The sequence below is a fragment of the Anarrhichthys ocellatus genome, unplaced genomic scaffold (genome assembly GCF_004355925.1).
Source record: "Anarrhichthys ocellatus isolate YVR2014 unplaced genomic scaffold, GSC_Weel_1.0 scaffold11, whole genome shotgun sequence".
NCBI classification, from domain to species: domain Eukaryota; kingdom Metazoa; phylum Chordata; class Actinopteri; order Perciformes; family Anarhichadidae; genus Anarrhichthys; species Anarrhichthys ocellatus.
The window spans coordinates 10,555,252-10,579,322 of NW_022280041.1; the positions used below are offsets into that span (position 1 = coordinate 10,555,252).

Genomic DNA, 24,071 nt, shown 5'->3' on the forward strand with positions numbered 1-24,071 from the left:
CTTCGATTGAGTGAAGCAGGCCAGCATAAATGGTCATAAAAATCAAACTTTTGATTTTCGGAGTCAGCTGTTGCATTGCTGTATACTAATTTTATATACTATATAACTAAATATTAACTATATATTCACTTTTCTTATCACTAAGAGTGTTCAATAATCCTAATAAATCAGTTTGACACCATTTTGAATAATTTTGAGCAGTTATGATGTGTCATATCTGTCATTCATAACAATAAATGACTCATAATGTGTGTCTATGTGACTTTGGTAAGGCTGATTTACTCGTGTGAGACATTTTTAGATGTTTAGGGGTGTTTGATCGTATCCGGGTCTGTTTACTGACTAAAAATCGCAAAATGCTGGGCGAACCCCCCTCTCTACATGGATTGCTCCACCCCACAGAATCGTCTGCCATTTTGTCATTCATTCTGCCAGCGCATTGATCTCACTCACAGACATGCAGCAGAACATGGCGGGCAGAGCTGTGCAAAAATCGGCTCGAATAAATCCGTTTTTCATCGCCAAAACATAAGTTTTTTTTTACCCAATTATTTTTCTCGTGACCTGCGGCTGATGTTTGCATGCATACCCATAACTTTTGAACGGTTTGAAAGAGAGTAATTTCGACGCCACTGTGCGTTTCCAGGTCGAATCGTGCCCCTCCTGCATGTGTTCATCCGCCATGTGCGATCCTGCTCCGTGATGAGAGAGCCATAGAGTGAGCATAGGTCGTCGATTTTTGGCCAAAATTGTGGCAAATCTTCTAGATATCTTCCAGATATGATATTAGTTCAGGTATAATTGTGTTTGCAGTCTTTACAATGGCTGGTATGATGATGTTGCTCGGACTGTTCCCGTTAATTCGATATTTAATATGTCTGGAGCAATAATCATATTTCTTTATGAAAAATGCTTTCTACGACACGCTGAATGCTGCACACTCTAAAACAGCCCCCCGTGGGGGGCTCTCGGGTCCTATATAGCTTTCATGTGGTGAGCTCTATCTGTTGAAGGGCCAGTGTGTAGCATTTGGTGGCATCTTGTGGTTTGGTTGCAGATTGCACACAGCTAGATACCCCTCCACCCACTCTCCATGTAGATATGAAAGACACATTTTGAGCTGATCTCAGAACCCATCAGGGGCTTTATGTCTGGGGTTCCAGTGTAGCCAGCGGATATCCGGGCCGAGACTTCCCTTTCTTTGTGTGCTTCTTGTTTACACTCACAAGTAGCCATTTTACAAGCTAATCCTAAACCAATAAAAAGCTAAATCATTGTCAGACCATAGTCGGTGGGTTCCGAGATTGCAATTCAGCCAATGTGTTTCGACTGTTCCGCTCTCCACATGGACTGTTTACCTGCATTCAAGCGAAGCCTGCTTGAACGTGATTGTTTAATACTCCACAGACTACAAATGGAAACCAGAGCGCCTCTTGCACAAAGGTCTTGCCTACAGTTTCTGTAAATGAATGCAGAATCTGTTTCTGCAAATTGATGTTGGCACATTGTATCCTACAAGGAGAAGGTCTATGGCTGTAAACGGATATTGTTATGTTTTTCCACTGATCAGGAACACTGATACTCTGCGAAAGAACAAAGAAAACCCATTTGCCCCGTATTTGGATTGATCAATGGCTTCACCACAACAACCTGCAACCTTTGCAGAAAGTCAAACTCGCCCAACTTCCTCCCTCCCAACTCTCCTTTGAGTTGTGTCCCTGTTGCTTTGTCTTTGCAGCCGATGTGAGTGAGTGGGCGGGCGGGGGGGCAGAAGGGACTCTGTCTAGTTAGGAAGCATCGGGAGGATGTTCCATTGATTCCATTGACTAACACCTAACTTACAGTGGCTACAACTAATCTGGCTAATTCTGGGAAGCATCCACTCACTGTGCTCTTATCGACCACTGAGCTCGACGGTTCTTTTATTTGGTTGCACAACACACCTTGCCTGCCAACCGGTTAGCTTCGTCCTCACTTGTCACCAGTGTGTTGGATTTTGCACACAGCACCCAGCAAACAGTGTTTGAGTTAATTTTATGAATTTTAAGCTCTGAGAGAGATAGAAAAGGAAATTATTATAAAGTAGCCCCGTCATTACTATTATCGTCTGCTGATGGATTATGAATAGCTACCAAGAAATGAACGATGGCAGACTAATTTGGCTGAAGTCTTTCCTTACTGTTGAATGAAAATACCATAAGCAATGCATTCCTCATCGTCCATTGTTTATGAAGGCATATAAGCCTATTAAGCCTATAACCTATTTGTCCTTCAGGTGCGTCTGAGGTGGAGAAGGCTCTGCTGAAGCAGCTCTTTGCCGGCTACAACCTGAAGGTGCGGCCAGCCTCCAGACCTCAAGAGAGGGTGGTGGTTCGTGTGGGTATGGTCCTGTCCTCCTTCGTTGGACTGGTGAGGCACGAGACCCTGACACTTAACGTATATTTACATACATGTACATGCACGACAAGAATGTTCACAAAACAGTGGCAGGTGTACAGGATATGACAAGAAACAGTCCACCCATCCACCAGCTCTATGACTCTAAAACGCTCAACACCAAATAAGTAGATATTAGATAATCTGGCTCATTGCCATACAATAGAAAAGGCTTCAAAACTAAAAATTGGACAATAAGGATTTTTGCTTATGTGAGTCTGGGAAAATTGGGATTTTTACATCCTTGACTCAAGGAAAAAATGTTGATGTCGATGTTTTTACATTTGGTCAGAGCAAGTGACGTAATATATTGTGCGACCAGTGGGTGGTATAATAACGAGTTTGACCGACTACTCCACTAAGATCGGATGGGAGGGGATGTGGGCGGGTCAAACAAACAGACTTTCACCCAGGAGACCGCAGTTTGTGTCCCATGTGAAAGGCTTGTTATGTAATATGTTGTTGCGCTTGTTATGAATTGTTACATCAGAAAGTCCACTAAGGGTGGTTGATACGATGCTGCGGTTGTTACGTTGTAGTTTTAAACACAAACCATGTTTTTTCTCACCCTTTCCAAGTAGTTTAGTTGCCTAAACCTAACCAATCCCGTGGTATTTCTGCAATACAACGAGACTGATATGAAAAGTATTTTTGGTTCAGAAACATCTACATTCATTTTATCCCTTGGTTTGCCGAAATGGTTTCTGGGGTTTTCACGTGACAGTAAAGACACTTAATAATCTCCTGGGTATCTGCTATTGTATGGGTGTCAGTACTGGGGTTCCTATGGCTCTGATAATGTCTCGGTAAAGGTATTAAGTACAGTGGTGGCTCCCCATGCTGAGGAACACTGTACATGACAGGATAACAAAACACATGTAGAGCTAAAGTTTTTAATTTAACACAGTGAATATATCTGAGAGCCATCTGGTTCTGGATTCAGCGCTTGCTGTCCTGCTGAGTCAAATGGCACACAGAGTTATGCTACTGATGCACAGCACTGATTTCTATTCACCCATGCTGGTAAATAGGGTTTTAGCAGCCTGCACTGACTGGGCTCCTGTCTCTGTGTAACAATTGTGTACACACACACACACACGGTCACTTTATCTGTTCATTAATTTACCCCGGGCTTTCTTCTCTGTCGCACTGGCCGACACACACATTCACACATTGTCACATTTACACATTGACTACAGCGAGCACGCTCCTTACACCTCCACTCAAGGTGAGTGTCGCTCAGGAGAGGAGGTCACACGGGACCCTTAAGTTCTGGAGTGGAACGGTCTTGAACACTGACCCACTTCGATGCTCTGTCCGCTCATCTGCCCAGAACTAGTCAGCTGGATAACAGCGGTGTTATTATTATTAACAACCCCCCACCTAGAGTTACCTCCGGTAACGGTCACAGGAATAATAGTTGGTAAGTGATAGGTCAGTGATGAGATGCGTTTGTGTGAGGGGGTGAGAGAGAAAGCGAGATGGCTCAGCCTCCCTCTACGCTCTCCCCCACCCTCCCTGTTTTTGCCCCAGCTGTCTCCCTGACATTCCTCCCAGTGTCTAAAATAGCAGGCCCAGCTCAGGGGAAGCTCCACCTTCCTGCTGGATAGACAATCACACGCACAAATGCGTTCATTCATTGCCTGTAGTGGACATGAGCACGAGCTCTGTGTTGGGTGACTATGAGCTGTTTTGTCTGCGTGAGTTATGTAGCCATAATGTCATTTGTTTCATAGTCATGGTATGATCGTTAAGCAGCGGTACTGAAACTATATGTCTACATATGTACATCAACTGGGCATGAAAAGGGAAATCTGACAAATTATTATGAGCAAGAGTTAATTGTTTGGTATTGAACATATCTCTCAGCTCTGGTTTACTTCCTGAAACAAATTATAAACAAAACCTTTCAAATAATCCCAAATAGTTGAGCCAAAAGTGCAAGTTGGATGGTCCAGTGAGATGATTAAGAGGATATTAACATTCCTTTATTTTAAAACCTACATTCTAAAGCCCCTGTTAGACATGCAGCCCTTTACATTATTCTGATGGTCTCATGTCTGATGGGGCATCCTGCTCTCTTTTACATAATAATCCCTGACAGTAATCTAGTTACATTTTCACATCCCTTCAATACCATCAGACTGATGTGTAAAGGCTGCAGCAGCAGAAGAGAAAGAGATACGTGGGTCTTGTTCCGCCTTCTCAGATCACTGTTTAATACCTCATTCATCATCTCTTAAGCACAAAATCTCTTTTAAACAGGAAACACTGTGAAATAGACTTAGGCTTAACTTTAAGTTGTTGAGAAGTTTGATCTTGTCCTATCAGATCAGTCTACAGAAACGTGTGATGCGACTGGGCCAGAAGCTAATACATCCTCTAATGATATATATTTTCAATTATTAAACAAGAGTCCCAACTAAACGATGGCCAGCACCCCTCACCCTCCCGATGGTCATTACTGAAGGCATCAACGGAGTGATGTTGCCTGTGAGAGAAGAGAAAACACTCAATGTCCTAGATCTCCCTGCAGTAGAAACAAGGTGTGTGAAATGTTTAATGTAAAACTGAACATTAGGAAATATGGAAAGCTGTAGGATTCTCGCGCTGCTCTCTCCGTAATTCCCAAATGTTCAAAATGTTGGTAAGTGAACATCCTGTAGTCAGAATGGCCAAAAGGATGAGAATAAGACTCTGCGGTAGAAATCATTACATAAAGATGGAAGATGATTGAATGTGTGTGAATGATCATTTTCACATTTTTGTTCCAGAACATGAAAAATGAAGAGATGAGCACCATTGTCGTCATGAATCTGGTAAGTGTGTTGAGAGAGACCTCCCTCTTTGTGCCCCTACGGAAACAACCAAGAGGGAACACTAGGAGTAGTCCTAATAAGACGGAGCATGTGCAAAATGAAAAATGATGTAAATGGTATTTTGTTATGCATATAATCCCTGTGGAATCTAATTACAGCAGTGATGAAAAATAAACTGATGAAATGACAAATTGGCTACATGTGTAAATGTAAAGTGTCCCCCCCCCTTGTGTCCCTCTTGCCCTTTATATATATATATATGTACACCACATAAACACAAACTCTTTCTCAACAGGAGTGGACGGATCACCGGTTGTCATGGAAGCCCAAGGAGCATGATGGGATTGAGGTGATGCGTATCCCTGCTGCGAAGGTTTGGCTGCCGGACATAGTCCTCATAAATAAGTGAGCACAAGCGCTGCACTCACGTTGACATGAATTAATCAGCGACAAAAGAGTTGGGAGGAGGAACCGTTTGGTCACTTTCCTCCTTTTTAAGACAGAGAATGTGTTTATTTAGTTTGTGTCTAGGATGGGTTCTGCGTTAGGCCCTGGGGGGCGTTTAGTGTTTACCTTCACACACACATGATGTAGCTGCTGCTCCCTCTGTGGAAAGACAATATGACAAACGTCTCGTGAGGACAAACTTTGGCACAACCTCAATAATTCCTTTTTTCTTTTCTGCTGACACAGTTATGATCATGTTTGTCTATTTATTCAGTCTGAGTCGAGTTGTGCACTCAAGGTCATAATATTTTAGGTATTTTTAGTCTTTTTGTTGTAAGACAACGTGATGTCGAAGACACTTTAATCTGTTTAAAAGATCTTAACCCCCCCGTTTTACCCCCATGACTATGTCTCTGCTGGAGACAATGCTCCAGCTATCATGACTGGAGTATCATTTTAGCAGAGAATCGTGGGATCACATATCACATAATCCATCTCGTCAGGCTGGAAGTTATGCATTTGTGTCCGGTAAGCCGGTGCACGGACCAATCAGCGTCCCGTGAGGAGGTACTGCCAGCTCTGGCCGTGGTTTAGGTGTGTGTGTGACACAGAGAGACTGCTGTTTGTTCCTTCAAAACAAAAATGGCGGCTCCTAAAGAGGTTAGGATAGATGCTGTAATAACATCAGTTATATCAGAACTGGAGAGTATTTCTTCATTGGAAGAGAGAGCAAAGAACGACACTGAAGGCTTTTCTCCATGGAAAAGATTTCCCAATGGACTGGCTTCAGCAGGAGTTTGATTGACAGGTGGTTCATCCAATCACCTGCCAAGTATTTTTAGAAAGTTTCTGCCCTTTTCTCGATAGTTTCCAATGTCAGCTTCTCAGGAGGTTCTGTGTAACAAACCATGTGGCGGGGCAGGTTAGCATTTTACCGGAACCTGCTTGCATCTCTGAAGCACGAAATTAATTAGTGAATGTATTTAATTCAATTTAGTGTACATTTTAATAGTTATTGACTTATCTTGATGTATATTTAATCAAATCTTTTTTTCTTAATCCTTCAGAGTGGAGGATAAGGATTGCGACTATTTCCTCCCCACTATTAATATCAACAGAATAAAAACGATATAAGTCATTAAAACAAGTGCAGCCACAGATGATCTGTTACCGTGTTGATGGAGAATCAGCAGCAGATTGTTTGTGGTGTGATGGAGTGAGAGCACCACGCAGCTGCAACCAGTGGACATTAGGTTAAAGACCCAGGTACAGTACAGCACCTCTGTAATGGAAAACTCTCTGTCACAGCATTAAATTACAAACTGAAGATACTTGGAGTCTCTCTTTCTTACGCCCTCGCATACACTCCCATTAACACCGCTGTAAATATCTCCACTGCTCCATTCATCAACACTTTATAGGCAATTAAGCAGCATGGCTCCCTGAAAACTGAGCCGATGGAACCGCTCACACGTACACACAAATGCAGAAGTGTGTGTCTCTGTGTGTGTGTGTGTGTGTGTGTGTGTGTGTGTGTGTGTGAGATCAATGCTGATCATTTAAGCAGCAGCAGCACCTTCACAAGGACAGGGTTTTAGGAGGGCCCGCTTTAAAGACAAAAAGCCTCCCCTTGTTAATGCACCAGGGCCATAAAAGCCAAACACTGCACCCTGACAGATGGCTAAATCTGTGTCTAAATGACTTGATGTCTTTGTTGTGTATCGTGTTATGAGCTTGATGGCCAAAACAGCTCTGTTTACATCCAGCTTTAGTGCTTTACACTTCGAAGTGTCCTGGGAAATGTGCAGAGTTCCTCCGTTTCATCCGTGCCAATTAAAATGTTTTAGTGGGGTTCGTGCAGTACGTATCATTTCCGAGAGGCAATTCGTGACGAAGAAACTGTGGGTAAACATAAGGGACAACGTGCAGACTCTGACCAGAAAGAAGCACAACCTCAAGACAGGTCAGAGGTCCCACATGCAGTCGGTCCGCCTGCAGCGAGAGTTCCTCGCCCCCCAGTCTATGCTACCTTGCTGTCATGTTTAAGCAGTGAGGCAGTGATTTACAACTATCCAAAGATGGCGCTAACGTATAGGTATAAGGAAAGAAAAGTTGCTAATAGCATTTCATTTGTGTTTGCAGTAATGACGGGGTGTTTCACGTGGCGCTGCATGTCCACGTCCAGGCTTATAGTAATGGCAGAGTAACCTGGACTCCCCCTGCACTCTACTGCAGCTCCTGTGGAGTTAAGGTAAATATATCAACACAAACTTAAACTTGGAGACACTGGGCCTCATGCATGATTCAATCTGAAATTGTGCGTGAATACAATTTAATAACTTTTGTGGCATTCATTAATGCTTGCGACCTTATTATAGATGATTAATTCTGGCCTTTAATGACCGATATGCCCCCAAACACACACACACACACACACCTGTCCAATCATTAGTTATGACGTCACAATATGTCGGGAGTCTTCACAGTACATCAAGTAGTACGAAGTGGCAACGGCTTATTTTCCTTCTGCTCCATGCATTGAGAAGTGAGACGATTTTAAAGATGGAGCAGATTTGTTTGCTGAGAGTGACGAGTGGCTCATAAGCCGTTTTTCGATTACCGAGGCAAATTGCCCTGGCATCCGATTTAAGAGCAAACGCAATTCATCTCATATACTCAGGTGGGTGAGAACACATTTGGCCGTTAACTCACGTTTCATGAATCCCACGTAGGATTTTCATATTTTCCTCCTTATTGCTTTTTGCAAAAACAAACATAAGAGAAAAATAGGAAATCATTCACGAGTGAGGCTCAATGTTCTCCGTCTATTCTCATGCTTTGCATTCAATTGCCTGTTTGTTTGTTTGTTTGTGTCTAGGTCACGTATTTCCCGTTTGACTGGCAGAACTGCACCATGCAGTTCCGCTCCTACACGTATGACTCGACAGAGATCGACGTGCAGTACGCACTGGACTCAAAAGGCAAGGAGATCAAGGAGATCCAGCTGGACGAAGCTTACACTGGTGAGGATTTAGCTGGGAACACATGGATGGATGGATGGAGGGAGGGAGGGAGGGAGGGATGGATGGATGGAACAGTGAAGGGAATAGGAGGCTTTTAGGAAGCAAGGGAAACGTTTGATGAGACATTAAGTGAGGGGCTGGTATATTCCTTTGCATGATACAGTGAATGACTTCGCTCCTCTTTTTCTAAGTGTTCCCTCATTAGGCACTTTTGCATCTGCCTAATATCTGAACCATTAGTCACTAGAGTGTTTTTATGTATTTGCTGTTGGGTTTTTTGGAGATTTGCTGCCGACATTTCGCTGATCAAAAGTTTGTGAAATGTGAATGTTTCCCCAGAGGGCGGCGAGTGGCACATCACACACAAGCCGTGCAGGAAGAACATGAACGACGATCTGTACGAGGACATGACCTTCTACCTCATCATAGAGAGGAAGCCCCTGTACTACGTGTTTAACATCATCCTCCCCTGCATCCTCATCACCATCATCGCCATCTTTAACTTCTACCTGCCTCCTGACGCAGGTATGCAAACGATCCCGATCGTAACGCACACTGTTTCCACGTTGATCTAGCTTGGGTTCGGATCATTAGCCTTATCGTCGCTCTCTAAAACTGCTTCTACCATCTCCTAATTGTGTTCGTGGGGTCTGGTTGAATTGGGCAATCACACATTTGTCCAATTACTGTCACAAAGGGATTCCATTTCAGATTAGATAGCTGCTTCCCGTAGAGCAGGCCCACGATGGGGCCGCGAACGCCACCTAGAGGGCCGCAAAAAACTTTCAGTTTTGCACCTGTGGGCCGCGAGGGCCGCGGGACCGCATAGGTTATCAATTGAAGACACCAGAGATATTACTGTTCTCCATGAGACGCTCAGTTACAATATAGCTTCCCACCACCTGGTGGCGGTAATGCATCAGTCAGTTGTTTTTACAAGCTACAATAAGCAGAAGAAGACACTCAGCTAGCCGCTAGCCCAGGCATGGGCAAACTACGGCCGTTGGGCTTTTTAATCCGGCCCGTCAAATATTGGTACAAAATTGTCCAAAATATAATAAAGACCAGAGCTGGGCAGTATACCGGTTTTAATTTACCGTATGATATGAATTCTTCACACACCATTATACCGGTGCATAGCCAAAACAACTGCTGTCTGCTTTCAAGCTGCTAATGCACAGCGGTCAGCGCTAGTTGTCTTATATGTATTGAGAGGGAACCCTAGTCATGGTCATAACTTTATAACACAACAATTAACAACCCACAACTAATGCTCTTTAACAGAGAAAAACACAACAGTCTGTGACACATAAACAATTTGTAACACTAATAATTGTACATTTTTAAAATTTCACCGCCGAACTGCATGCTGGGTACAGCTCGCGAGCGAGCCTGCTTGCTAGCACAACAGTCTGCTAACAGCTGGGAGAGGCTCCGTCGCTCCAGTAACGTTACATTAAAGAACAGAACAGAGCATGCAGGATGAACAAAGACAGACCGGAGCAGTGTTACATCAGTGTTGCATCATTTAATGAATCATAAACATATGATTTAACCACTAGAGGGCAGCAGTGTTACATCATTGAATGAATCATGAACATTACACGATTTAACCACTAGAGGGCAGCAGTGTTACATCATTTAATGAATCATAAACATTACACGATTTAACCACTAGAGGGCAGCAGTGTTAAATCATTTAATGAATCATAAACATTATATGATTTAACCACTAGAGGGCAGCAGTGTTAAATCATTTAATGAATCATAAACATTACACGATTTAACCACTAGAGGGCAGCAGTGTTAAATCATTTAATGAGTCATAAACATGACACGATTTAACCACTAGAGGGCAGCAGTGTTAAATCATTTAATGAGTAATAAACATTACACGATTTAACCACTAGAAGGCAGCAATGTTAAATCATTTAATGAGTAATAAACATTACACGATTTAACCACTAGAGGGCAGCAGTGTTAAATCATTTAATGAATCATAAACATTACATGATTTAACCACTAGAGGGCAGCAGTGTTAAATCATTGAATGAATCATAAACATTACACGATTTAACCACTAGAGGGCAGCAGTGTTAAATAATTTAATGAATCATAAACATTACACGATTTAACCACTAGAGGGCAGCAGTGTTAAATCATTTAATGAATAATAAACATTACACGATTTAACCACTAGAAGGCAGCAGTGTTACATCATTTAATGAATCATAAACATTACACGATTTAACCACTAGAGGGCAGCAGTGTTAAATCATTTAATGAATCATAAACATTATATGATTTAACCACTAGAGGGCAGCAGTGTTAAATCATTTAATGAGTCATAAACATTACACGATTTAACCGCTAGAGGGCAGCAGTGTTAAATAATTTAATGAGTAATAAACATTACACGATTTAACCACTAGAGGGCAGCAGTGTTAAATCATTTAATGAGTAATAAACATTACACGATTTAACCACTAGAGGGCAGCAGTGTTAAATCATTTAATGAATCATAAACATTACATGATTTAACCACTAGAGGGCAGCAGTGTTAAATCATTGAATGAATCATAAACATCACACGATTTAACCACTAGAGGGCAGCAGTGTTACATCATTGAATGAATCATAAACATTACACGATTTAACCATTAGAGGGCAGCAGTGTTAAATCATTTAATGAGTAATAAACATTACACGAGTTAACCACTAGAAGGCAGCAGTGTTAAATCATTTAATGAGTAATAAACATTACACGATTTAACCACTAGAGGGCAGCAGTGTTAAATCATTTAATGAGTCATAAACATTACACGATTTAACCACTAGAGGGCAGCAGTGTTAAATCATTGAATGAATCATAAACATTACACGATTTAACCACTAGAGGGCAGCAGTGTTAAATCATTTAATGAATCATAAACATTACACGATTTAACCACTAGAGGGCAGCAGTGTTAAATCATTTTATGAATCATAAACATTACACAATTTAACCACTAGAGGGCAGCAGTGTTAAATCATTGAATGAGTCAGAAACATTACACGATTTAACCACTAGAGGGCAGCAGTGTTAAATCATTGAATGAATCATAAACATTACACGATTTAACCACTAGAGGGCAGCAGTGTTAAATCATTTAGTGGTTAAATCATGTAATGTATATGATTCATTCAATGATGAATCATCATTGAATGAATCATATACATTCAATGATGAATCATCATTGAATGAATCATATACATTCAATGATGAATTGAATGAATCATATACATTCAATGATGAATTGAATGAATCATATACATTCAATGATGAATTGAATGAATCATATACATTCAATGATGAATTGAATGTATCATATACATTCAATGATGAATTGAATGTATCAATCATCATTGAATGATGAGGGCATCAGTGTTAAATCATTTAATGAATCATAAACATTACACGATTTAACCACTAGAGGGCAGCAGTGTTGCATGTTCCTCAACGGAACATGTAATGTTTATTACTCATTCAATGATTTAACACTGCTGCCCTCTAGTGGTTAAATCGTGTAATGTTTGTGATTCATTCAATGATGTAACACTGCTGCCCTCTAGTGGTTAAATCGTGTAATGTTGATGATTCATTAAATGATGTAACACTTCTGCCCTCTAGTGGTTAAATCGTGTAATGTTGATGATTCATTCAATGATGTAACACTGCTGCCCTCTAGTGGTTAAATCATGTAATGTATATGATTCATTCAATGATGAATCATCATTGAATGAATCATATACATTCAATGATGAATCATCATATACATTCAATGATGAATCATCATTGAATGAATCATATACATTCAATGATGAATCATCATTGAATGAATCAACATTACACGATTTAACCACTAGAGGGCAGCAGTGTTAAATCATTTAATGAGTCATCAACATTACACGATTTAACCGCTAGAGGGCAGCAGTGTTACATCATTTAATGAATCATAAACATTACACGATTTAACCACTAGAGGGCAGCAGTGTTACATCATTGAATGAATCATATACATTACACGATTTAACCACTAGAGGGCAGCAGTGTTACATCATTTAATGAATCATAGACATTACACGATTTAACCACTACACTGTAGTGGTAGAAAAAATGAAGACGACAGTGGTGCCATACCCCCCCAATTCTAAATGTGTGCGCAAGTACAATCCTGACTTTCTTAACACTTTCAGTGTGTGGAATGTGGGCTAATGCTATCAAACGAAGCACTGAAGCCTTCAAAAATAAAGCGACAAATAAAGCCTGTTGGGCTTCTTGTTGTGTATGCAGGTTTACATACACACGATAAATAAATGTCTTTGTGATCATCACATTGTATCATCTCATTTATTTGACAAGGGTTTTGCCTGTTCAACTCCGCGAGGACACCGGCGTCCTCGATCCCCTCCCCTTCCGTCCCGTTCCTACGGCTTGCTTGCGCAAACTACGTCACAAAACATGGCCGTGTTTGGTATCCCAGCATGCTCAAAACCCTCATCTTTGGAAAGAAATCATCGATTTTCTTTCATTTCTTATGGATTTTTCACAAAAGGAGCCCAAACACACACTGTCCAAAGTCGCCATAACCGCTGCAAGTCGGATCTTGCAGCATTTCGTTGGAAAAAGACACATTACAGACCCAACAATGTGCTAGCGGATGTTACCATGGAGCTAGTAGCTTCAGAAAACGCTAATACTTAAAGTACAAACCTTATCTTCCTGTTCTATAAGCCGCCAACCAATGTTTAACCTTGCGTAACTGAGCTACCCTCATAATTGATCGTGCGCTCAGTTGCAGCCATTACGCACAGCAAGTCCGCTACTTACATACCACGTCTTCGACCATATATATATGTATATATGTATATATATATATAAGTATATACTATATATATATATATATATATATATATATATATAGTTTTTGCAATTTGCAAAGGCTAAAAATAAAATGAAAATAATATAATATCAAAATATAAAGGGAGAAACACCTTTAGTGTGTCAGAATATCATTTGGTTACCGTGTGTCCATTTGGGTCTCCAAATATCCTTTTAGAGCTCCGCCTGGATCTCTTCATGGAAGAAACACTGTAGAATCGTCATACTTTGTCCAATCTTCTTCAAATTTGAGGCAGTTGTTCACTGATAGTGTAGTTACAGCCCTATACTGTCATTTACCTGTACAGATACAGCCACAGGCAGTTATTTATACTGAAAGATACTTTTTTATTTTATGCGGACAAAAATCTTCAATTTTTACTGACTCCAAAGGCCCACTGCTCTGTTTCTATATGACCTACAGGTTTTCTGACACTTGTGGTGCATATAGTCACAGTGGTTCAGAAGCTACAGCCATTTTAATTTGGGTATGTTATTTTAGGCGGTTTTGCTCCACAATAGGGGTGGAGTTGAACAGGTAACAATATAGTTATTGAATACAAATCAAACCAAGAGTGAGATCAATTAGTTAAACTAATAGTGTTAATATTTGAATGGGCCCCGGGACACTTTGTACTTGAAAAGTTGGGCCCCGAGGTCAAAAAGGTTAAGAACCCCTGCTGTAGAGCACAGCCGAATCAATAACCTCTCAAATGTAATTGTAGTAATCAGCTTTAAGACTGTACTTTGTCATGGACTTTGCATTCATTGGCTATTCAGTCTGTAGGTGTTAAACTACTGGCTACAACATACAGTAGAGTTGTGGTTCTGACCATAGCTCACAATACACAGATACCGTGTGGCCAAGAGGCCCAGAAGTGCAGCTCCTTACCCCGTATATACCCCCAGGTGGTCTGTGATCAGCTGCAGGGCCGCAGACGCATCAGCAACTTGCACTAGTGGAGGCCCAAAGAATCAGAGGAGCTACACAGGCCATTTCATCCTGCAGTGTGACTCCAATAAGAACCTGCTGAGCCCTTCACACACACACACACACACTGCCTGGTGTGAAATGACTCATTTCAGCTCATAGAGGCATATAGAAACCATATAGCCTACAGCTATGGGGAAACGGTAATAACATCAGGAAGAGTTTACATTCTACAATTTCACATAAATAACACTTTTTTAAAGTTGATTCCAATGCTGTTTACATATTATCTTAGATGCTGCTCCATATTATTATTTAATACATTCGTATTTATTTAAATATATATTATATATATATCTATATTTTTACACTGTACCTCCTAGAGATCACCTGTCAACCTAAACTCTCACATTTTGAGCTCGAGTTGAAGAACAAGCCTCTTGTTTTGACAGTTACTCAGTGAGGGAGCATGCACTGCCCTAAATCAGCTTCTCATTACCCACCAACTCCAACCAATCTGTGGTAAACACAGTTTGTAAGTGACCACTAAATACACCTGGGAGGCCCGGCTCTACTGCTCTATCAGGATCACTTAGAATGGGAGATGAGTTTTCTATTAGAGTCATTACTGGTGAATTACATGGACCAGCTGCGGCTAAAATAGTACATCAGCTGAAGGAGCAACAAACCACGTCCTGTTAAAACTAGAAAGGAACGTGTTGTAATTGTAGAATAAGAGTGAAAATTATTAGCAGCCCAGTCCCCAGGAACAAAATGTTGGCATTGTAGGTTTTTGCAAACCACAATGTGTCGTCCTAATTCGTAAGAAAGTCTGCTTTTTTCCTTCCACCAGGAGAGAAGATGGGTCTGTCAATCAACGTGTTGCTCACCCTCACTGTGTTCCTGCTGCTGCTGGCGGATAAGATCCCGGAGACCTCACTGGGGGTCCCTATTATCGTCAACTACATCATGTTCACCATGATCCTGGTCACATTTTCTGTCATCCTCAGCGTGGTCGTCCTAAACCTGCACCACCGCTCACCCAGCACCCACCTGATGCCCATGTGGGTCCGCAAGGTGAGGTCCCGGATTAGGTTACACCCTTCCTCTCCATAAAGAGACCAGCAAGTCTTTAGAGTATAAGCTTGGTATACAATGTCAAATTTAAAAGCTTTGTTCACCTAACTATATTCAACAACAAAACCAAGACTGGTTATTAATAACAACAAGACATGATTAGACTCGAGGTAATCCAACTAATTATAGCACGAGTGACATCTAATGCAACCGTGTGCACATGTTATTGTCTTGTAGGGGCCTTCTGATGAGCACGTAAGCATGTGCAGACATGACAACGTGCTCGTGATGAAGAGGAAGAAGTCAATATACCAGAAAAGAAATGAAATAACTTAAGCACAGCATTCATTATGTATGCAGGCAACGCCTCCATCAGGCCTTTAATTAATGAATGTAATGTTAATTACGATGATAATTCTGAGATGTAGGCAATAGTAGTTTCGGTCCAGGCAGTATTAGGTCGGCAGTCCTCAACAACCTGAATGTCATGTTCTACCATTAAGCCCCATCAGTGGTTGTTGCCCTCGATGTACATTATGGGAAGCTAACTACAGGCCTGAGCAGCAGCTCTATACTTTGCTCCAAGTTCTGTCACGCCTTCAGGGAATACTCGCCTCCGAAAGGCTTGTATTATACACAGGTGGTTCGCATGGTTTACTGAAACTAAACTGCTTGGTACTGGATTGATGGGAGAAAAGAACATGACCGGCTCTGCTTCTTTTCACTCCTCCTCCTTCGGACGATCGGTTCCATGAACTGTGAAAAAGAAAGATTTGTACACAAAACAGACATTTTATGAATGTTCAGGTATATGTGTATCTTGTTCCTGACCCCGGAACTCATTGTAATCCAAGGCGAAAACAAGCAACTAGTAAGAGATACTATGCACACCTAAATGTACGCTGTTAGACCCAAACTAGAAAAGTGCACTCAGCGGAGTGCAGAGCTCCACCAGGTGTGTCTGCAATGACCACTGCTGTAATGGCTACCCCCTGGTTTATTACCACACAGGCTCTCCCTTCACTTTTTGCCCAGGAGATGGGAAGCAAGACACCCTAACTTTTTGAGTATTTTTGCAGTGTTTATTCGTGGGCAGACTGTAATCTACCCTGTATGTTTATGGCCACTAGACGACCTCACTGCTCACCTTTGCTTCTGCTCCAAATGCCCCCAGCTGTCTGCCATGAGCACAGTCTCCCTCTCATGCTCAACCACACACTCGCTGCGCACATTTGACCCACAATCATCATGTGCATCAGTGTTGATGGGAAAATAGATCCGTTTATACGACTGATACCTAAGAGCGCAAACTGAAGCAGTTGTTGATCACTGAGAGGAATGAGGAGTCAGCAGTGTATAAAACTCACAATAAAATAGATCAAGACCAGACACTTAATCTATCCACTTTGCGCCTGGTGGGAGATGATAATAATCTCATCTATTCATACTACTAATGCAATAATTATAATCTGAAAAGTAATGGAAACATTGATTTTTCTTCTCTTAGCATTCTTTTATTCCAGGTATTGTACTTTAATGGAATCACTTAAAAGCTGGTGCTGCCATTTTTCAAATTAATCTTCACATCAATGCCAATCATCTTAAATAAGGTAGGAAAACGTCCTGCATTTTGTAATACAATGAAATAAAATGTCTTTCTAGATGAAGGGGAGCTCTCCAGGGGGAAGCCTTATAGTCACGATTAATGATGTGACGATCTTTGGGAAGTATAGCAGGTGTCACATGGGGTCAGTGAGGAAAATGTATGAAAATGTTTTTATCCTAATGGCTGCTTTTTGTGTTGTTTTTCAATCACGTAGTCACTTCACACTGACAACATTCCCTGGATCCTCTCACAGTTGAGCAGGTGTCACAAGTGGAATATTCCAAAAGCAGAGCCAATGTTGTGGATACTGGAAGGTGCTCTGGCTAACCATTCATCAATCAGATACAATGTGGGGAGAATCACACCTGCCGGGTTCTACCTGCAGCCAGAAATTCCCCAGGACCACAGCCAGGACTCAAGTCTCAACATCGTTTTTAGTGTTTTAATTCCTCTTTCAAATCTATTATCTCTTTTATCCATTCTTGACCAGTAGGATAGTCTAAATTTAACATGCAGAGTATCCTTTAAAAATATCCATTAAGTGTAGCCACTAGCATCGTATAACACACTCTGATGTCTTGGATCTCCCTCTGTTTGGCAGCTCTTTGTTGCTGTGATCATGTCACATGTGTGACTCACTGCTCTGCTGTCTGAGGGAAATACGACAGGTGTTGCAGTGTGCTGGGAAACGGGAGGATACAAAGAACGGTCACATAAGGACATGGGCATGTTTGATTTTGAATGACGGCCAAGTCGTGCTTTTTCTTTGAAACGACAATGCAAGTCAAGCGGCTTCAACTCCCGTTACATTCTCCACTGAAGCTGCAGTGCAGTCTGGTCCTCGCCGGTGGGCGATTATTGACATCCATCTGTCAATACAGGCTAGCCAAGAGTTCTTTCAAAAGAAGGATATCCAATCACGTTAAAGTGTAGATAAAAGAGCCGTTAACAGAGCCAAACAGCATTTATGATATTGATCAAAACGAAGATTTGGCTCAATGGTTTCATGCTTTATCTGATTCCATTGAAAAGCAACTCCAAGTCTGACGGCCAGGGAGTACTCCGGTTTTATTAAACATTTATCTCTGTTTTAATAACGCACATCTGGGAGCTGCCCAGTACAACTGAAGTAAAGCTCGGTCTTTGCTGAAGAGCTCCACTGGAGTATCCACACTTAATATTTCCTCCTTTGCTCAAAGACACCTTGAGGGTAGACGTTGAGGAATTGGAAATCATTAGCGATTAGGTTCCCCCCGCCCACATCATTCAGCAGCAACTGCTCTCAAAGGTTATCTCACTGCTAAATTCAGCATTTTCACTCATTCCTCAGCCTTAATAGGCAAATACAGAGCGAGTACATTCCAGCTGTCCAGTAAATCATGAAACAGGAAACCGAACAAATCAGTTTTTATTACCAGACAAGACGATAGCATTTGGAGGTCTGGGAGAGCCAGCAAGCTATTCCCTGGAAGTGGAAACACAGTTAAATAACACAATCAGAAGAAGTGGAAGCGCTAAGAAACTGATTATATTGTAAGTTGTTGAGCCAACTATCTGTCTCCCTAGATCTTCATCCACCTGCTCCCTCCTTACCTGGGCATGCTAAGGCCAAAAGTTGAGACCCCCCTATCCCTGGAGATGATGCCCCGTCGAGAGAAAAAGGTGTTCACCATCAGCAAGGCGGCTGATGAATACTTCATCCGCAAGCCTGACTCCTCCATCCTGTTCCCTAAGCCCAACAGGTGAGACCACAACCCGCTGTGGAGCCTCAAGTGTATGCGTTAGTGGCTGTGCATGTGATTGCGCTTGGGTATGTTTTTTGGTCAATACCATTGTATATGTTCAGGAGTTTTAGCCTCTACACGGCTCTCAACATGGTAATGTCTGAGATGGCAGCTCGCAGCTAACAATGCTAACGGCGCTAACAACTGTGAAAGTGCTGACGGAACTAACAGTGTCTACCGGAGGGGGGGCGCTGAGCTTCCATGACGGAGCCTTCGGTTGGAACGCCGTTATTGGCAGTAACTGACGTTTGAGCTCAGTGCAGAGCGGTGGCGGCGAGCTAGCCGCTGGGGCACACTCACATGCACTAACAGCATGCACGGGTAGCCCGGCTATGTAAACAAAGCAGAGAGAAGCTTGGATTACAACACACAAAGAGGGAGAGTGACTTCATGCTCTGCTCGGGTAGACATTACTCCACTATATCTTTACATAGTGAATAGTTGTCTGCTGCTATATTAATGATCTAAATATCGAATTTAGTACCTTTTTTATATATTTTAGAATTACTCAACTCCAGAATATATTGACTTTTTCGTCTTGGTTTAACAAGACAGACGTGTGACATCAAAAAATCGATATGTAATGCCATTAGGGGTGTCCCCGTCGAATTTGATCGATTGACGCTGTTTGTTGTGTGTGGGTGCATGTGTATGTGTGCTGCTGTTCATTGTACTGAAACAGCAGAGCATACAGACAGAACACAGTTTCATAGCCTGCTTGCTTTTCGTGGCTGTAAACATTTGAGCCTTAAACCGTTCATTACATTTCCCCCTATTGGAGCAATCCACAGACTGAAGGTAAACAATGAGTCAACGAAAGAGATGAGAGACGTTTTGCAAGTTGCAATCAGCTGTTTCTTCCCCTGCCGATTTGACAGAAAATCGTTCAATAATTCAAAATATATGAAGTTCTCTGATACTGCTACGTTCTTATCTGAGTAGCCATTCTTTTTTTTTTTCTTTTTTTTGTTATAGAGGACCTTCAGCCATGACCTCAGCCTATGCAATAGCATCGCACCTAAAAGCTTTAATTTCAGTGCTTATATCCACTTGTAATACATAGTTCATATCTGGATCTCTTCAACATGGGTTGTATGCAAAAGGAGTGACACGGAATGTGTTGGATAGCACTGTGAAATGAAATCCACGCGTTTACATATCGTCTTCTGTGTTCAGGAGTTTGAGGTTGAGGTCTGCGTAGGACGTTATCTTTGAAGTCAGCTGGCCAGCATTTCCTGTTTTCTGAAAGCTTGCATTTTTCTCATGAAATCCAACTCTCAGTCTACATTAATAAACATTACTAGGCATAGCAGTTACCTCAAATCTGCAAAGACCGGAGGTTTAGTACACAATTCCACACTTCCTGCCTGTACTGCAGTCGGTGTTTAGATTTAGAAATCGAGATGCACGAAGAGCTCTAGGGTTAAGGTTGCACTGAGGTCTTTGTGTAAGCACACTTCTCCTTTATGAGTCACATATCGCAGGTGCTGTGTGCAGATAGCACTGTGTCATGTTTTACAAGTTACAGTGTTGAAGTGATGTCAAAGGTGTCTTTGTATTGTGTTGCATAGATGTCAACTGAGATGAGCATGCTAGCTAGTCCCGTCCTGTAATACCACTTGTTAATCGAGGGGCGATAGTGAGTCACTGTAGCATCCTCGGTCCTACATGAGAGGACGAAGAAGTGGCGCTGCCCCGAGGGCTTATCCATCACGTTGAAGATACAGGGTCTGTGTATGTTTTGATAGGTTGTTTATTGTATTCAATTCAAAATGGCAGAAACCAGAAAATGAATTCATAAGCCCTCTATCAGCCGAGTCTCTATACCTGGTTCTCAGGTAACGGCTGACCTTGCTCAGGTTAATTTGGTAGAACGAGGAACTGTACTTTACTGGAAATCAGCGACTATGTGACACCCTTAACTATCCGGCCTCCCTGTTGCTCCATTAATACCTAAAAGCTCCTCCTCACAGTGTGTAGCTGTCGCTCCCTCTCCATCCTTCGCCTCCCGTGAGAAGGGAAATATGTCTGGAGGGAAAGACGGGAGGCGGCAGAAAATCGTTGCTAAAATAATAATGACCCCTCACAAATCGACTCCGACACATCAGAGCGGGACGCTGCGTGTCTAGGTGAGAGAAGAAGGGGGGGGGGGGGCTCTATTAGAGCAATTTGATGAGACGGCAGTATCTCTCTTGAGCCCACACATTCATACACTCCTTCTTAATTGGGCTTAGTGCATGTCTTGGCACCAGACGCAGCCAGGTTTAGTTGAATTAGTCTCCTGAATAGTCATTTACTTCTCGCTGATGAAGTGCTACTTTGAGCCACGCAGGAGAAAAAGTGTGGAGGGGTTAAAAGGCCAAATTGGGTCTCTCTTCCTCCCTCTCTCATCTCGCTCTCTCTCCATCTGATGAGGCTCCACCTCTCTTAGGTCTCAGCCTCTTCACCTGCCACACTCGCAGCAGCGACGGCAGCGCTGCATTGTAAACCACCAAACTGCTGCACTGAATACCAAACAGCTCCATACTCTGCCCAGTTTGTCAGGTTACCTTGCTTTTAATGGTGTCTAGTGAGAGAGATGGCGCCCTACTGCCCTCTGGTGGTGCTCTGCCGGGCCTGCAACTCATTTCATCTGAGTGTTTTTTTGTAAGGTGTTTAATATTTGAGGTGTTTCATAAGAAAACGGCAGCTGTTCCTGCAAAGAGAATAACGTTAATTGGAGTGTTATGCATTTGGACAAAGTCGTGGCAAGGACCAAGAGCAGATGAGTTTTTAGTGACATTATTAATTAAAGCGGAATACTGCTCAAAAAATAGAGCATTATTTATGGTTTGATATTGTTTCATACGACTTTTACAAACAGTATATGCAGGTTGACAATCAATGTGTTTATGGCCTAAACTAAACCGACTAGTAAAAAGCCACAATTATCCTTTAGCTGGGACGTCCTACACAGCGAGCCGTGCTGTATCACTTCTTAATCTTCTATTAGAGTGTCTCACGCTCTACTGGAGGCAACCAAAAGGAAATCCATGTGTCATCTCTCAAGGACACCCTGTACGCTTATGACTTTAAATTCAGCAGGGAAATTGCCAGCAGAAAAGGTTAATGAGTGATGCTTTGAGCTTCTTCAACGGCTGCATTGTGAAAGCAACACTACAAAGATATTGACACAAGAAATAACTCATCCGTCCTCCTGAAAATGAAAAGTTGAATTCATAAGCAATCAGTTGCCCCTTCGCCCCTGTTCAGTACAGTCGGTGGTTTTAGCTGCTACAAGCCTCACTTGGTCGGGTATGCCCTGTAGCTAAGCTGATGTTCTTTGTGATGATTTTGGTAACAAATGAAAACAACTTTGGCCTTCTGTTAGACCTGTCGCGTGAAAAGTTGTGAGTGACAGCAGAGCTGCAGAGACACCCACAGCAACCGCTGGCACGCCATCGCAGCTGACGGCTGGTAACTGAGGGCAACAAGTAAACACAGCAGCACGCACACACACTCACACACTCGCACACACACTCACACACTCGCAGGGCTTTGTCAGCCGGAGCTGCCCAGTCAGCAGATGCAGAGCGGCGACTCCCACGCTGGCAGAGCAAGTCCGGGGAGCTCCTCTGACCTTCTCTTTATTCCTCTCTGAACGACAGCAAAGTAGACGTGCAGCCTGCCCCGTAAACGCTTTACTATTCCACAGCTTTTAATTAGTCTGGACCAACATCTGCTCGCGCGTTGCTCCGTTCTCCGATGGTGACACTTCACGTGCACTGACTACATCTCTCCTGTATCAATCCTGAGACCTATTTGTTGCACCAAATGTTGTGCTTTGTGGATGTTTTCCTGTGACATGACTGTTGATGTGTGCCGTCATCTAGGTATCAGCCGGAGGGTATGTGTACAGATATGAGAAAGTTCATCGACGGCCCCAGTAGCTACCTCACGCTACCTGACGAGCTCAAGACAGCCATAGAGGCCATCACATTTATCGCTAAGGCTCTGCAGGCTGCGAAGGACTACGATGCGGTAGGTTTGCCTCTCTGTGTTAGCTGTAATGCTCCTCAGTCTTCTATCGTTCTCACTTCTATTCATTTTGTTTCTTGGTTCTTTGAGGAGCAATCATTCGGTTTCTGAAATCTTCCCTGTTTTCTTTTCATCCCTTCTGTCTTTTCCCCACGCTCCACACCGCTGCTTGCTTATATCCTCACTCACTCACTTCCCATCCTCTCCTTCTTCTCCCCCCCCCCCCATTCTGTTTGTATGTCCTCCCTTTCATCCATCCATCCATGTCCAGCTGAAAGAGGACTGGCAGTATGTGGCCATGGTGGTGGACCGCATGTTCCTCTGGATCTTCGTCGTCTTCACCACTGTGGGCACCTTGGCCATCTTTACTGACGCTAGCTTCAACCACACACCCACCGACCCCTTCAAAGCCCCCTGAAGCAGCGAGACATTTGTTCTCCTTGAGCTATACCCATCCTGATTCACCAACTCAACAAATAGGGCGGAGAAATCACTGTATTCAACTACCAAAATGAGTCCCTGGGGTGTAGTTCAACATCCGCCAACAATTTAGAACCTCTTATATGTACGTGTTTAAATCTGTCATCAAGCACTGCCAATTTACTTTACTTTCTCTGATCCATAAGTCCTGTGCAACCAGTTCTTGTATTGTCTTCTTCAATACAGCATGATGCTCATTTAGTAACTTATGGTCCCATTTCGAAGGAAATAGACGACAAAACTGGAAATGCTTTAGGGCGTGGCTACCATGTGATTGACAGGTCAACACTCAAGGATTCAAAACGGCAGTCCACCAACGGGTGACGTCATGGTGACTGCATCCCTGTTTGTAAACAGCCGATTTGCAAGTAAATGAATAGAATGAACTTCTGTTGCCTTAATCGTATGGACATGGATATTCGGACATATCTCTTGGCATAAATCATTCATTAAACTAAATCCAAACTGCGTTACGTGTATAAAGGCATTGATGATTGCATGAAATATTCTAACCAAGTCAATGTTGGCGC

The 24,071-nt window shown here is 42.4% G+C and overlaps 1 protein-coding gene across 1 annotated transcript; it reads left to right on the forward strand.

Moving 5' to 3' along the window:
- Positions 1-2,262: 2,262 nt before the first annotated feature.
- chrnb1 (cholinergic receptor, nicotinic, beta 1 (muscle)) lies at positions 2,263-24,010 on the forward strand (the record flags this gene model as incomplete). Its single annotated transcript, XM_031850967.1, has 10 exons — positions 2,263-2,409; positions 5,211-5,255; positions 5,551-5,660; positions 7,845-7,953; positions 8,581-8,725; positions 9,065-9,250; positions 15,431-15,654; positions 18,827-19,002; positions 22,917-23,064; positions 23,333-24,010. Coding segments are annotated over 10 exons (1,437 nt in total), but the record flags the coding sequence as incomplete, so codon positions are not given.
- Between the last annotated feature and the right edge of the window lie 61 nt (positions 24,011-24,071).